Here is a 16,602-nt window from a genome sequence, read left to right as displayed (position 1 = left end):
TTAAGAATCCGCCTGCCAATGCAGGGGACATGGGTTTGATCCCTGGCCCGGGAAGATCCCACATGCCGCGGGGCAACAAAGCCCGTGTGCCACAACTACTGAGCCTGCACTCTAGAGCCCGTAAGCCACAACTACTGAGCCTGTGTGCTGCAACTACTGAAGCCTCCATGCCTAGAGCCTGTGCTCTGCAACAAGAGAAGCCACCACAATGAGAAGCCCACGCACTACAACAAAGAGTAGCCCTCGCTCACTGCAACTAGAGAAAGCCCGCATGCAGCAGCAAAGACCCAATGCAGCCAAAAATAAATAAATAAAATAAAAATAAAAATAAAAATAAAAAAATATATGAGGGGGCTTCCCTGGTGGTGCAGTGGTTGAGAGTCCGCCTGCCGATTCAGGGGACACGGGTTCATGCCCCGGTCTGGGAGGATCCCGCATGCCGCGGAGTGGCTGGGCCTGTGAGCCATGGCCGCTGTGCCTGGGCGTCCAGAGCCTGTGCTCTGCAATGGGAGAGGCCGCAGCAATGAGAGGCCCACGTTAAAAAAAAAATATATATATATATATATATATATATATATATATATATATATATATATATATATATGAGATATAGCCATACAATGGAATATTATTCAGTCGTAAAAAGAATTAAGTACTGATCCCTGTGACAACCTGGATGAACCTTAAAAACATGAAATTAAACATTAAATGAAAGGATCCAAACACAAAAGGCAACATATATTATTATTGCATTTATATATGAAGCATCCAGAATAGGCAAATCCATAGAGACAGAATGCAGACTAGTGGTTGCCAGGGGCTGGGGGAGGGGAGAAAGAAAGTGACTATTTACTGGGTGTAGGAAATACCTTTTGGGGTGGTGAAAATCTTCTGGAAGTAGACAGAGGTGATGGTTACACAAACTGTGAATGTATTAAATGCCACTAAATTGCACATTTTAAAAAGGATTAACAGTTAATATTATTTGTTTTATCTCTGTAACAACAAAAAGCAATAAGCCTCCTCTTGAAAGAGGAAGTATTACTTTTGCTTTCAGCAAACTTATACAGATTAGTCAATCTTCATTGCCCAAAGAGGAAATTATCAGTTAGCTTTTACTCAAAACAAATCACCCTAAAATTTAGTAGATTAAAACAAGCATTGGGACTTCCCTGGCGGTCCAGTGGTTGAGACTTCACCTTCCAGTGCAGGGGGTGCAGGTTCGATCCCTGGTGAGGGAGCTAAGATCCCACATGCCTCACAGCCAAAAAAAAAAACCCACCAAATCATAAAACAGCAGCAATATTGTAACAAATTCAATAAAGACTTTTAAAAAAATGGTCCACATCAAAAAAATCTTTACAGGAAAAAAAAACAAGCATTAACAACAAGATACTTCTGCACACCTACTAGAATGGCCAAAATCTGGAAAAATAACAACATCAAAGGCTGGCAAGGATGTGGAACAGCAGAAACTCCCATTCATTGCTGGTGGGGATGCAAAATGGTACAGCCACTTTGGAAGACAACTTGGAGGTTTCTTACAAAACTAAACATACCCTTACCAAATGATCCAGCAATCATGCTCCTTGGTATTTACCCAAAGGAGTTGAAAACTTATGTCCACACAAAAACCAGCACACAGATGTTTATAGTAGCTTTATTCATAATTGCCAAAACTTAGAAGCAACCAAGATGTCCCTTAGTAGGTGAACAGGTAAATAAACTATGGTACCTCCAGACAGTGCTAAAGCAAATGAGCTATCAAGCTGTGAAAAGACAGGGAGGAATCTTACAAGCATATTAGTAAGTGAAAGAAGCCACTCTGAAAATGTTGCATACTGCATTATTCCAACTCTATGACATTCTGGAAAAGGCAAAACTATGGAGACAGTAAAAAATCAGTGATTGCCGGGTTGGGGGTAGGTGGGTGGAAGGGGAGATGAGCAGGCAGAGCACAGAGGATTTTTAGGGCAGTGAAAACAGTCTATAATACCATAATGATGGATACACATAACTATACGTTAGTCCAAACCCATAGAATGTACAACACCAGAGTGAACTGTAATGTAAACTATGGTCTTTGGGTGATTATGATGTGTCAATGTTAGGTTCACCAATTGTATCAAATGTACCACTCGGGTGGGGACTATTGATAATGGCGGAGGCTGTGCTTTTTGGGGGTATGCGGTATAAGGGAAACCCCTATACCTCCCCTCAGTTTTGCTATGAATCTAAAACTGCTTTTAAGTGCCAGCATTTATTATTTCTCACAATTCTGTGGGTTGAACGGATGGTTCTCCTGGTCTGAGGCAACTCAGCTGGGGTTCAATGGTCTAGGATGACCTCTCAGCTGGGACAGCTCTCCATGTGGTTGCTTAACCTTCAAGAGGCTACTATGGGCTGGTACACATAATTGCATAACGGTTCCCAGCAGAAACCTAGCACAAGTCCCAATGGGCTATAGCACTTTTCAAGTCTCTGTTTGCGTCACACATTCTACTGTCCCATTTGCCAAAGTAAGTCACATAGCCAAGACCAGAGTCAGTATGGGAAACAACTTCCCAAGGGTATGCATATGGGGTGGGGGGATTTATTGCAGCCATTTTTGTACATAAACTACCAAAGGAAGGAAGAAGTCAAATATTTAAACCAAGACCTAATCTCTAATAGCCAAGCTAGAGTTAGGAGAAGTGCTTGGTACAAAATGGAAATCTCTTTATTTGACTTGATATCACCAAGGCACACAGGAAATGGTCAGAAGATATCTGAGGACCCCTATCCATGTGTGACCACAGAGCAGTTTCAGTTCTACATTATAGAACAGACTTCAGCTGTGGACTCTTTTTTTTTTCTCATTTTTTTGTTTATTTATTTTTGGCTGCATTGGGTCTTCATTGCTGTGCGTGGGCTTTCTCTAGTTGCAGCAAGCAGGGGCTACTCTTCATTGCGGTGTGCAGGCTTCTCATTGCAGTGGCTTCTCTTGTTGCGGAGCACTGGCTCTAGGCACGCGGGCTTCAGTAGTTGTGGCACGCGGGCTCAGTAGTTGTGGCTCACGGGATCTAGAGCGCAGGCTCAGTAGCTGTGGCACACGGGCTTAGTTGCTCCGCGGCATGTGGGATCTTCCCGGATCAGGGATCGAACCCGTGTCCCCTGCGTTGGCAAGCGGATTCCCAACCATTGTGCCACCAGGGAAGCCCAAGCTGTGGACTCTTGAATGGAATGCTATTCTTTGGATTTGTTGTGTTTCTCTAAGGAGGGCATGGGCCCAGTCTTGTAGACATCAGGAGAAACAAGAAGACGTGTGGGTTGGATCTTTTATTCCCCTTAGTACTTAAAAGGAAAGGCTTTCCCATGTACAATAGTGAGGCTGTTTAAGATCATACACAAGGATGGAAGAGGTACACACAGATTATTTCTAAACGCAGATATTTACAGTAAGGATACGGAGGAAGTGGTGTAGACCAGGAGTCAGCTACCCGTCTCTGTGGGTACTGGTCAGGCCTGCCCTAACATTTACAGGACCCAAGGTAAGAATCCATAAGGAGGCCTCCATGTCAGGTATGCCAATATTTGAACTTTACAAAAGAGCAAACAAACATTTAAAAGTACAACAAATTGCTTAATATTGCAGCCCTGTGAAACTACTGCATATACAGCCCTAGTTTGGGAGTGCATCGCCACAGACGGGAGCACAAAAACGAGCAAGAAAATGAACATGGAGCACCGCCAGGGAAGCACTGCTTGTTTTGCAAGAATGTATGGTGTTCATACCATCTGCGAGGAAAGATTTTGACAAGCTAGCTGGCTTATCTTTTCTCTTACCTAAAGGCTTCTGCGGTTCAAATCTTCCCCGCGGTCCAAAGGGGTGTCGGCCTCCAGTGCTGGCAGTGGCAACACATCAGCCTTCACAGCCTTTGGACTCACAGCCTTTCAAAGACATACGGCAGGAGAGGTGGAAAAGCATTTTCCCTTGAGGCATGAACTGTGTTTGTCACAAGAGTGGATGTTTAGTATTGAAGGTCATGCCAGGCCAGCCCTGAGTACCACATCCCAAGAGACGGAGGTTCCTTTGTGTTCTCTGATGAATTTATTTAGTGTGTGTTTGCAATATGAAGAAGGCTCCAAAGCATGGGGTCCAGGCATAGTCCCCTCCTGTCTGGGTCTTAAAGGAGTACCAGTCCTGGCACTTTGAAAGTTGGGATGTGTTAGGCAGGGGATAACTGCTGTCTGCCACCAGGAGCAGCTGTCCCAGGATGTCAACCTATGGCATGGTTTGTGCCAGAGTTGCCACAAAGGACACCACGCACACGGGTGCTGGATGGAACACTTCACTCGCGTAGAGTAGAGACAGGGCAAGATCAGCTTCAACAGTGAGTGTCGTTCCTCCCCACAGGCAGTGGTCACCATCTTGCAGCCAACTTAGGAGAACAATCTGCAACCTCTCTTGGGCTACAAGTGAAGAGTCCCATTCCCTCCCCACTAGGAACAGGTGGTAGAAGGGTTGGCCTGGTGCCCTATGTCGTAGAGGCTTAGGCAAAACAAAGGAGCACAGGTTGAGTCCAGAACACAGAAAGATAATCCCACATAAGGCAATAAACCCAGCACAGCTGTGCAGCACTTTATCTCTTGGGAAGGAAGTGTTCCAGCCCCAAGGCCTCTCTTCTGTGGCCCTGAAGGTGTTGAAAGATCGCATACCCCAGAATGCCTTTCCCAGTGGGATGCGCACCTGGCCTGAGAGAGAACTAGATCACTACCTCACCTTTGCTTGGGACAACAACCTGAACTCAAGGGACCTTCCTTACTCACCACACATCCATCAGATGAGGCCAGACACCTGGGATGGTTTCACTTGGAAACTCAAGGAACAGCAACCAATGCAGGGAAGAACCACAACTTCAGCCCTCTCTCCTGAAAAGGGACCTGTGCATGGAACACCATCCAGATTTCAAGACCTGCCCAGCATGCAGACACATAACACATGGAGTGATGAGAAAGGAGTGAGGGGAAAGTTGAAAGTAACAGCAGAAAATTCCCGTAGACTAAGTGCAGGTCTGAGAAAGAAGATGAGCTACCCCAGCGAGGGGACATCTTAGCTCAAATATGCTAACTTTGTAATAGGATAGGGCAGCTCAGCTTATGCTAGACAAACGTGTTGTGCAAGCCCAGATCCTGGAATGTGGCAAGAGCAGTGCTTACAGGCAGAGATGACAGGATATCTGGTATCTCTAAGGGAAGAAGATAGCGGGTGTCCTAAGCAGTATTATGAAATAATGATAGTAAGTGCTTCATGTAGCAAACACCTCATCTCAAAGGAACTGCCCAAAGCACAGTTCCTGGAGCGTAGTAAGTGTCCAAGAAGCATTGGCTGTTGTTATCATCAGCTCTGGAAGACCGCTGAGGCTGGAGCAGCTTATGCGGAGATGCACAGCCTGCTCCCTCGGTTATGCCAAGCTAAGTAGCAAATAGAGCTGATGTGATTCTTAAATGTCACCAATGATGCTTGGTGGTGGAGGGGAGGAAAATCAATAAAAGACTCAGGAAGTACACAAACACCACTCACAAAATGTTTTCTATACCAGGGAGGTCAAGAAACGGCAGTATATTGTGAAATTGGACATTTGCGCCTTCATTGTTTCTTTTGCTGAACAAACCTGCATTCGGTACTGTGTCAGACACCTCTGTACACACCACTTCTAGTCCGTCAGTGCCATCTCTTACTCTGGGCACCACTACAGCAACCAGTCCTGCACAGGCCTTGTCCAGCTCCACATAGGTATAATCTGACAGCACCTCACCTTGCCATCATGCATACCCCTCTTTTCCTGTATCAGGGACTCTCTGATGCTGACATAGAGAACCTGAAGGAATCTGTTCGGTACTCAGGAACATGCAACTTGGAGGTACTGGACAAGGACTCATGACTACAGGGACTTGGAAGTCACTGGGTAACATCCACAACAAGGGAGAAAGTCAGCGAGTGGATAGAATGACTTGTCCCATGGAAGCCAGCCAGCCTCTTCCCTCAGCCACGACAGTGCTAGTGCAACAGGCCCTTGGCTATGGTGGCAGGGATGGCGGCTACGCGTGGGCCCAACAGTGTGGGCTCTCTCTCATCAAGGCCCATTTAACTATTGCCACTGCTGAATGCCTAACCTGCCAGCAGCAGAAATAGATGTCAAGTCTCAATATGGCACCCACCTCCAAGGAGAAAATACAGCCATATGGTGACCTGTTGATTATCTTGGGCCTCTGCCACCCTGCAAGGGAGAACAATCCAACCGTTGCAGGACTGACACGTGCTCCAGAGGTGGGGTTTTTTTCCCTACCAGAAGTACCTCTGCCAATGGTCCAAGGACTTACAGAATGTCTGATCACTCAGTATGGTATTTGTACCATGGCTCAAGTCAAGGGATCCATTTTATAGCAAATGGTGTGAGTCAGTGGGTATATGGGATCTACTGGTATTAGCATATACTTAATCACCCAGAAGCAGCCAGATCAAGAGAATGGTGGGGTGTTAATAATTTAGCTGAGGCAACAACAAACTTCAGGGTTGGGACCTTCCCAGAATGCAGGATATGCACTGAATCAAAGGCTGTCAGATGATATGTCGCCAGTGGCTAAAACACTCAGGAACCAAGGGGTTGGCCCCTCTCTCCATAATTCCCAGTCATCTATTTGTGGTTCCCAACCCTGCAACATTAGGCTCTGCTGGATTCCTGGGGAGAAGGCAGGGGTGGGTAGTAGAGATGTACTAGTGTGAGTACACAGTATGGGTTCTTTTGAACCTGAAAGAACTAATACAACCATCTTGAAGGAGGCTTTGTGATGGATTAGACGTAATACAGGCACAAACACATTGGAGGGAAGCAAAGGGTGGACCGTACTGTGTATTACTTCACATCCTTGCCACCTCACCCTTTAACTCAGCCACTGCTCAGTCATCACTTTTCTTAGATTTATACAAACTTCATGCAGGTCTCCTGCCTCATAACTCTAGCTTCCTGCCCTGGGGCTCCTCTGATCCTGAGCTGTGGAAATCATGATAGAATATAACACGCATGCATTAGCAAACCAGAAGTGTGAGGAATTTAATATTTGTGATCCACCACTGGCCAGTGACCACAGTCCCCACCATCTATTGCTGTGTAACAAACCACCCAAAGTTTAGTGGTATAAAATGACCATGATTGTATTCTACTCACAAATTCTATGGGTGAGAAATTCATACAGGGCACAGCCCAGACGGCTTATCTCTGCTGATGATGCCTGGGGCATGCTTGGGAAGACACAATTAGCAAGAAATGACTCAAAGGGATGGGGAACCATCTAGAGCAGTGTTGTCCAATAAAAATACAATGCAAGTCACATATGTAATTTTAAATTTTTTAGTAGCCATATTAAAAAAGTAAAACAGGGGAATTCCCTGGCGGTCCAGTGGTTAGGACTCGGCACTTTCACTACCTTGGCCCAGGTTCAATCCCTGGTTGGGGTATTAAGATCCCACAAGCCACGTGGCATGGCTTAAAAAAAATTTTTTTTTAAAAAGTAAATCAGATGAAATAATTTTCATAATGTATTTTCTTTAATCCAATATATCCCAAACCTTATCATTTCCACATGTAATCGATATAAAAAATTATTGAGATTTTTTACATTTTGGGGGGGTACGAAGTCTTTGAAACCCAGTGCATAGTTTATACTTTCAGAATATCTCAATTTAGATTAGCCCCATTTAAAGTGCTCAGTAGCCACATGTGGCTAGTAGTTGCTATATCGGGCAGTACAGATCTACAGGCTTCCTCACTCCCATGTCTGGCACTTAGGCTGGGACGACTTGAAGGCTATGCTCATTTGGGACTGTCAGCCAGAACACCTACACGTAGTTTGGGCTTCCTCACAGCATGGCAGCCTCAAGCTAGTCACTCTTCTTAAATGGTGGCTCAGGGCCCCAAGAGTAAGTGTCCCCAGTGATCAAGGTTCAAACCCCATGGTTTTTCACACCCTAGCTTCAGAGGTCACATGGCATGCTCCACTGATGGAACCAGTCACAAGACCTCTCTGCTTCAAGGTGAGAAAACATAGACCCCACTGTCTGATGAGAAGCATGTCAACGAATTTGTGGCCATATTTTAAAATGCCACAGGGATGAAAGCCAGGAGATAAATGTTTCTCCTTTCTTCCTCCAGGCAAAATATTCTGCAATGCATTCATAAGGCACTTCAAAAAGTCCCAGCAGAGGGCATCCCTGGTGGCGCAGTGGTTGAGAGTCCGCCTGCCGATGCAGGGGACGCAGGTTCGTGCCCCGGTCTGGCAGGATCCCGCATGCCGCGGAGCGGCTGGGTCCGTGAGCCATGGCCGCTGAGTCCGTGAGCCATGGCCGCTGAGCATGCGCATCCGGAGCCTTTGCTCCGCAACGGGAGAGGCTACAACAGTGAGAGGCCCGCGTACCGCAAAAAAAAAAAAAAAAAAAAAAAAAAAAAAAGTCCCAGCAGAATCAAACGCTAATCCCCACCAACTGGTCCAGGCTCTCATTCCTGCTCCTAGGAATACTTCCCAAGTTATTGAGCTTCACCCCATTGCTCTGCTTTCAGGGGAATTTAAACTAGGAACAAAGATACAAAAATCCCTGCTCTCATGGAGTTTATGTTCTAGAAAAAGAGACAGATATAAAAGATTTACAAGTAAAGTATATAGTATATTAGATAATGTTAAGTGCACAGGAGAAAAAATTAAGACAAGAAATTTGGGCAGAGGGAGATTATAATTTTAGATAGAGTGTCCCAGAAAGACTAACCAGAAAAATAACATTTGAGTAAGGAGCTGAAAGAAGTTAGGGAGAAAGTAATACAGTAATTTAAGGGAAGAGTAACGAAGGCAGAGGGAACAAACGTCTCTGAACCAGCCTTTATAACTGAAGCAGAATGAGTGAGGGGAAGTAATAGGGCCTGAAAACAGAGAGAAAACAGGGACCAGAGCACATAGGGGCTTGTAGGCTATTAGGATTGGGCTTTACACTGGGGAGATTAAAAAGCCATCGGCGGGGTTTAGACAGGATTGACTTGATCTGAGTTATATTTTAACACGATCACTCTGGCTGCAATGTTGAGAATGAAGTGGAACAGGGCAAGGGCAGAGGAAGGAGACAAATTAGGAGGTTTTTGCAAGAATCCTGGTGAGAGGTAAGGTTGGCTTGGACAAGATGGAGAGGGTAGATGTGGTGACAAATAATAAGATTCTGGCCACATTTTTGAAAGTAGACCCAATAGTATTTGTTAATGGATTGGATGTGGGGGTGAAACAAAGTGAGGGGTCACATGACCGGGTTCACACGTTAGAGCATCCTCTCTGGTCACCCCTGATAACAGGCTGCTCGTGCCCTTGAATGGGGTTAACTCCCAAGGAAAAAATTCTGATTAAAGTATTCAGTGACCCTCCTAGAGGAAGTATCCTTCATAAACTAGTCCCTCCCTTTGCCTGTATCCGTTGGGCAGTTGGGAAAGCCTCAAGTCATCCTTGCCCTCTACTTCCTGTTGCCTTCCCAGCCTTGTTCCCTATTTTAGAAATAGTGTGTTGTCTGTTATTCAGCCAAAGAACAGCATTCTGACCTCTGCCCTGTGACTTCCTGGTCCCCCTCTTCTTATAAATACAAGGGCAGAGCTGGGGTCTGAGGGAGTCAGAGAGCAGAGAGCTCAGGAGTCCTCAGGCTGGTCCTGGCTGTGCACGGGGAAGATGAAGACCTCAGTAGCTGCCCTCTCCTGCCTCATCCTTGCTGCCCAGGCTGCAGTTGGTGAGTTCAGTGAGCCTTCTCACAGGTGGGCAGGTTGATGGTGACTCTCAGTCCAGGGAGGAGACACAGAGGGACACCTTTGTCCCAATAGGGATGTGATACTTGGTTAAAAGCAGCAGCAGTAGGTATAGACCTCTCCCTGCAGCCTTCGATCCCTGGGGAAAACTGTATACAGGTGACTGGTCCCACCTGGGGAAACAATTCTCTCCCTTTCATGGCCATAATTATCTGACACTTTCTCTTAGCTGATATAGGACCATTATGGGCTAGATCAAGAGAACTGTAGTAAACTTGTAAATCTGTAGAAAGAGGTATAGAATTCTATGATGTTAGAGCTATTATATACCCTCTGGTGTAAAACTATCATTTCAGGGAGGAAATTGGACAAGCCAGGCAAGTGACTCACCCAAGTCTACTTAATCACATTTATTTATTTATTTAACAAATAAATATGTAGTACTTCCTATATGAAAGCAGGCACTGTTCTAAGTGTCTTACAGATATTAATACATTGGATCCCCCTAACAATGCTGTGGGGTAGACTATCAGCAAATTATATGGTTTTGCTTATTATTATTATTATTCTCATTTTACAAATGAGAAAGCTGAGGCATAGAAACCGTAGGTAACTTGCTCAAGATCACACAGCCATAAGTGGTGGCATTAGGATACAAGCTAGTTAGCAAGCTGTTATGGAAAGACATGTCATTTAAGACTTTATTTTGCAAGCCCCACACACATCATATCAAGCATGTTGAAGTGTGTGCACATGCCTCATGTAATATAATTTATATGTAACTATATAGGAAATGAGCTAAAAGTTTAGTTGTGTTTGCCTAATTAGTATAGTACAGGTCTACAACCCCTTATCAAAATCTCTGGGGCTAGATGTATTTTGGAATGCAGAATTTTTCAGGTTTTAAAAAGATAATAAAATATGACCCAGCAATTCCTTTTCTTGATATACCCAAAAAACTGAAAACAGATACATGAAGAGATACCTGTACAACCATGCTAACAGCAGCATGAATTTTAATCACCAGAAGGGGGAAGCAACCCAAGTGTCCATTGACAAAAAAATGGATTGAAAAACAGGGTATATTGGGCCTCCCTGGTGGCGCAAGTGGTTGAGAGTCCGCCTGCCGATGCAGGGGATACGGGTTCGTGCCCCGGTCCTGGAGGATCCCATATGCCGCGGAGCGGCTGGGTCCGTGAGCCATGGCCGCTGAGCCTGCGCGTCCGGTGCCTGTGCTCTGCAACGGGAGAGGCCACAACAGTGAGAGGCCCGCATACCGCAAAAAAAAAAAAAAAAAAAAGAAAAGAAAAACAGGGTATATATATACAATGGAATATTATTCAGCCTGAAAAAATAAGGAAATTCTGATACATGCTACAACATGGATGAATATTGAAGACATAATGATAAGTGAGATCAGCCAGTCACAAAAGGACAAATAGTATAATTCCACTCATATGTGGTACTTCAAGTAGTTAAATTCAGAGACAGAAAGTAGAATGGCGGTGGCCCAGGGGATGGGGTGGGGGGAAATGGGGAGTTATTGTTTAACGGGTACAGAGTTTCAGTTTTGCAAGATGAAAAAAGTTCCATGGATGGATTGTGATGAGTTGCACAATATGTGAAGGTACTTAATGTTACTGAACTGTACACTTAGAGATGATTAAAATTGTATACTTTATATTATGTACATTTTATCACATTCTAAAAATATGTATTTTTAAAAAGGTAACACATACCTGGACATTACTTAACATCCCTGACAGAGTCTGAGAGACACATTAACCAAACACAGTAATATTTCTGCAGCAAACACATTTACTCCTATGTTAAAGGAGTAAATAAAGCCTGTAGATAGCCTCACTTCACTTTGGGTGACATTGAGCCACCAAATCATTTAATGAAAAATTTGTCTGCTTCCAGAGTCCTGTGAATTCCAAAAATGTGTAGAAAACATTATGGACTGTATCACATTATGTAGCTAATCAACTGATTTATTCGTGTTGGATTTTCAATTTGCTTTTTGTATTCCAGTCAGTCAATAGAATGTTTTCATGTCTCAAACTTTTTCAAAAGTTCCCTGAAAAGTCTCAGGGCCTTGATAGAGAAAATGGGCCTGGAGGCAGGTCTGGTCCAGTGGTCCAGCATCCTTGTCTCCCTACCAGGGGATGGGGTTGAGGAATGAGATAGATGGAGATGTTGAAACAACTGCTTCCCAGTAATTTTTCTTCCCTTCTCTACTGTTTCTCTCAAATAGAACACCTGATGCTGAACCTGAAGAATGAACAACACTCGATGTCTCAAGGAGGTAAAGTTTTGTTACAGTATATATATATCTGCTCAATGGCTTCAGTCTACCTCGTTTACAGGGCCTGGGGGGAGAGGAGGGTCCTATGGGTGGTGAACATCTCCAAGGAATTTCAGGATGGGCCATGGGTCCATAGGTGGCCTCTTCCGTAGATGACTTCTATTCCATCTGGCTGTCCCAAGAGCTGGCTCATCTGGGGGAGGGGGGAGGGGTACTCTGTGATGCCCCCTGCAGGCCTCAGACCCTTCCTCTTTTGGGAGGAATGGTCCCGCTCTGTTGTGGCCCTGCCTGGATGCCCTCAGACACACAGCTCAACCCTGGGGAGAGTGAGGCAAGGAGACACCAGCAAGTGCTGGCAGAGAAGGAAAACATCCCTTTTGAGTCCTGCACCTTCTTACCCTTCCCAGTACTCAGGAGGAAAGGGGGAAAGGATCTAGTTTTCCTCAGACTCAGTCCTTAAGTGACCCTTTCTCTTGCTGTAGGCTTTCACCGTCCCACTGACTGCTGCTTCTCTTACACCCTACGAAAAATCCGATGTGTATTCATGAAAGATTATGTAGAAACGACCACTGCATGTTCCCAGACTGCTGTCATGTAAGTGCCAAGTTCACTGGCCATGTCTGGGGGTGTGGAGGGGGGCATCTGATGGATGGATGTCCAGAAAAGTCCCACCCTCTGGCTCCTGCCAGGTCAGCTGAGGCTTATGTCCTCATTAGGATCCATCAGGTATGAGATGTTCCCAGGGAAGTGGGAAGCTAGGGAAGGAAGGAGAGAGCAGGAGCAACGCTGCCCAAGGAAACTCCATGAGTCACTAAGGGAGTCTTGGAGCCAGAGGGAGGGTCTCAGAGAGGGGCCACTCTGAGCTCCTGTAGCAGAGAAAGGAAAGAACAGGCTGGGCCCAGTGGGGAATCTGAGGGGCAGGGAGGATGGGCCTCCCCATCCCCATTTGTTGAACCCTCCTCTGTTTGTAACCTTTCCCCCCTTTGCTCCCCAGCTTCATCACCAAGAGGGGGCAGCAGGTCTGTGCTAACCCCAAAGATGAGCAAGTTCAGAAATGCATGTTGCACCTGAAGCTAAGATCAGTGATCAAGGACCTGAGAACACTATCTCTTGAGAAGGGATACTTGGAGTCAGCCCCCTCACCTCTATCTCTCTTGCCCTGACTACCTCCTAGGTGGGCCCTGGCCTGAATTATTTTTTAAAAAGCAACAATTACTGTTCTGTTCTGTTCTGGTTACAAAAGCGGTGCATTAATAAAGAGTATCCAATTTAACTTTAAGAGGAAAACGAATCTGTCGGAATTGCTGAACTTTGGATTTGCGTTTTTGTCAAAACAGACATCATAGTAGAGCTTTTTAAAAGCTAAAAACATGACACTCAAATATAGATTGAATATGTGTCAAAGATGTATTTAAGTCATTAATGAAGGAACAATTAAACTGATTCAAAGATCATCTGAGGAACAGAGGTTTATATAGTTATTGGGGATGGCATTCTGAAATGCTAAGTTAGAGAAAAACAAATGAATATCCTATAGGGCAGGGGTCCCCAACTCCTGGGCCGTGGACCAGTACCAGTCCGCAGCCTGTTAGGAACCTGGCTGCACAGCAGGAGGCAAGTGGCAGGTGAGTGAGAGAGCGAAGCTTCTGCCGCTCCCCATCGCTCCCCAGTGCTCACATTACCACCTGAACCATCTCCCCTGCACCCCATCTGTGGAAAAATTGTCTTCCACAAAACTGGTCCATGGTGCCAAAAAGGCTGGGGACCGCTGCTATAGGGCAATAAATCTGTAACTTTGGGGATTATCTTTTTCTACTAGACAAAAATCCCTTGCATCTGTGCTTGGTAAAAAGCTACAAGTTACATGACATAAAGAAGGAACCACAATAAGACGTGTGGGGGGCAGACTTATGATATAGTCAAGTCCCATACTCCCTGGTAGGTGACCCACAGACTGGAAAATAATTCCATTGCAGAGGTTCTCCCACAAGAGTGAGAGGACTGAGCCCCACATCAGGCTCCCCAGCCCAGGGGTCCTGAACCAGGAAGACAAGCCCCCAGAGCATTTGGCTTTGAAGGCCAGCAGGGCTTAAGTTTGGCAGTCCCAGAGAACTGGGGGAAATAGAGACTTTACTCTTTAAGGGCACACACAAAATCTCACAGGCCTTAGGACCCAGAGCAAAAGCAAACATTTGATAGGAGCCTGGGTCAGACCCACCTGCTGATCTTGGGGAGCCTCCCAGAAAGGCAGGAGGCAACTGCAGCTCACCCTGGGGACACAGACACTGGCAGCAGCTATCCTTGGGAGCTCCTTCTACCACGTGGACACTGGCGCTGGGGGGCACCACTGTGGACTCTTCCCTCTAGCTTATTGCTCCAGGATCCAGCCCTGCCCTGGCCCACAGCTTGTAGGCACCACTGCTGGGACATCTCAGGCCAAGCAAGTCGCTGGGTGGGAACACAGCCTCACCATCAGCAGACAGGCTGCCTTAAGACCCCCTGAGCCTACAGCCACCTCTGGACATGGCCTCACCCACCAGAGTTCCAGAACCCAGCTCCATGTACCAGTGGGCAGGCACCAGCCCCAGAATCCTCAGGTCCCCAGCTCTGCCCTACAGGAAGCCTGCTTCAGCCTCTGGACAAGCCTCACCCACCAGGGGGCAGATACCACATGCAAGAAAACCACAATCCCACAGCCTACAAAACCAGCCTGTCCACCAGCAGGCCAGACCCTACCTTGGGACCAGCTGGGCCTCAACCTTGCCCACTAGCAGGCCAACACAAGCTTTGGGACAACCCGGACATCATCATAGCCAATTGTATCAGGTACTGCTCACCCCCACCACCAGCGATCTGACACCAGCTCTGGGATCCCTGAGCCCTGCAACCAGACTCCAGGATCCGGCTCTGCCTGCCAGTAGTCTGGCACTAACCCCAAGACCTGGCTTCACCCACCAGTAGGCAGATAACACCCTGGAGTCTTCTAGACCCTGACTCTGCCCACCTGTGAGCCAGCACTCGCCCTGGGGCTCCCTGGAGTTCTGCAGTCAGCAGCCTTGTGACCAGGCCCTACTAACCAGCAGCCAACAGCTCCATACAAGGCAGAACCTGGCAAACAAACAGACCAGGGCTAACTAAGCCTATCAGACACCCACAGAGCCCGCCACAACAGAAGGAACCACACAGCCCTCATGGGGGAACCTCTAGAGCATACAGCTTGGATGATGAGAGGGGCATGTACTGCTGGGATGCACAGGACGTCTCCTGCAGAAGGCCACTTCTCCAAGGTTAAGAAATATAATTCATGTACCAGATACATAAAAATACAAAGAGCAACTCAGGCAAAATGAGGTGACAGGGGAAGATGCACCAGAAAAAGCAACAAGATTAAACCTCAGAAGAAGAACTAAGTGAAGTGGAGATAGGCAACCTACCCAAGAAAGAGTTCAGGGTAGCGACTGTAAAGATGACCAAAGAACTTGGGAGAAGAATGGATGCACAGAGCAAGAAGTGAGACGTCGGGCTTCCCTGGTGGCGCAGTGGTTGAGAGTCCGCCTGCTGATGCAGGGGACATGGGCTTGTGCCCCCGTCCGGGAAGATTCCACATGCTGCGGAGTGGCTGGGCCCGTGAGCCATGGCCGCTGAGCCTGTGCGTCCAGAGCCTGTGCTCCACAATGGGAAAGGCCACAACAGTGAGAGGCCCACGTACCGCAAAAAAAAAAAAAAAAAGTGAGAAGTCTTTCACAAAGAGTTAGAAAATATAAAGTAAACCCAAAAAGAGATGAAGAATACAACAACGGAAAGGAAAAACACACTAGAAGGAGTCAACAGTAGACTAAATGGTACAGAGGAATGGATCAGCCAGCTGGAAGAGAGTAGTGGAAATAACTGATGCCAAACAGAAAAAAGAAAAAAGAATTAGAGAAATGAGGACAGTTTAAGAGAACTCTGGGACAATATCAAACACACAAATATTCACATTACAGGGGTCCCAGAAGCAGAAATGCAAGAGAAAGGGGCTGAGAACATATTTGAAGACATAATAGCTGAAAATGTCCCTAACCTGGGAAAGGAAACAAATACCCAAGTCCAGGAAGCACAGAGAGTCCCACACAGGATTAACCAAAGAGGAACCCACCAAGACACATTGTATCAATAATTAAAATTTAAAGATAAAGAGAGAATATTCAAAGCAGCAAAGGGGGACTTCTCTGGCAGTCCAGGGGTTAAGACTCCACTCTTCCACTGCAGGGGGAGCAGGTTTGATCTCTGGTCAGGGAACTAAGATCCCGCATGCTGCACGGTGCGGCCAAAAAAAAAAAGAGAGAGAGTGCATTGGAATAGTCAAGGGTGGAATTTCAACCAGGATGTTCAGGGAGAAATAAATTGACACCTGAAAATTACAAAAACAAAATAAACATCATGAAAATAAACTTTAAAAATATATTTTAAAAAATAAAGACAACAGGGCCTCCCTGGTGGCGC

The 16,602-nt window shown here is 46.1% G+C and overlaps 1 protein-coding gene across 1 annotated transcript; it reads left to right on the top strand.

Annotated features, from left to right (window-relative positions):
• Positions 1–9,735: 9,735 nt before the first annotated feature.
• On the top strand, positions 9,736–13,280 carry LOC132478444 (C-C motif chemokine 4-like). The gene is made up of 4 exons (XM_060081606.1): positions 9,736–9,793; positions 12,067–12,117; positions 12,600–12,711; positions 13,112–13,280. The coding sequence occupies exons 1-4, from the start codon at positions 9,736–9,738 to the stop codon at positions 13,278–13,280; spliced, it is 390 nt and encodes a 129-aa protein (XP_059937589.1).
• Positions 13,281–16,602: the final 3,322 nt, after the last annotated feature.

The sequence above is a fragment of the Mesoplodon densirostris genome, chromosome 18, assembly GCF_025265405.1.
Source record: "Mesoplodon densirostris isolate mMesDen1 chromosome 18, mMesDen1 primary haplotype, whole genome shotgun sequence".
Classification (NCBI taxonomy): domain Eukaryota; kingdom Metazoa; phylum Chordata; class Mammalia; order Artiodactyla; family Ziphiidae; genus Mesoplodon; species Mesoplodon densirostris.
Note: the sequence above shows the minus strand (reverse complement) of the source record. Positions and strands in the feature narration are given on the sequence as shown.

What these genes read in the sequence shown, in the direction of transcription:
- LOC132478444 (XM_060081606.1), top strand. Translation starts at nt 9,736, where the DNA reads ATGAAGACCTCAGTAGCTGCCCTCTCCTGCCTCATCCTTGCTGCCCAG. An exon ending in TGCTGCCCAGGCTGCAGTTG is followed by an intron (nt 9,794 to 12,066) that starts GTGAGTTCAGTG and finishes TCTCTCAAATAG; the next exon opens with AACACCTGATGCTGAACCTG. An exon ending in TGTTCCCAGACTGCTGTCAT is followed by an intron (nt 12,712 to 13,111) that starts GTAAGTGCCAAG and finishes TTTGCTCCCCAG; the next exon opens with CTTCATCACCAAGAGGGGGC.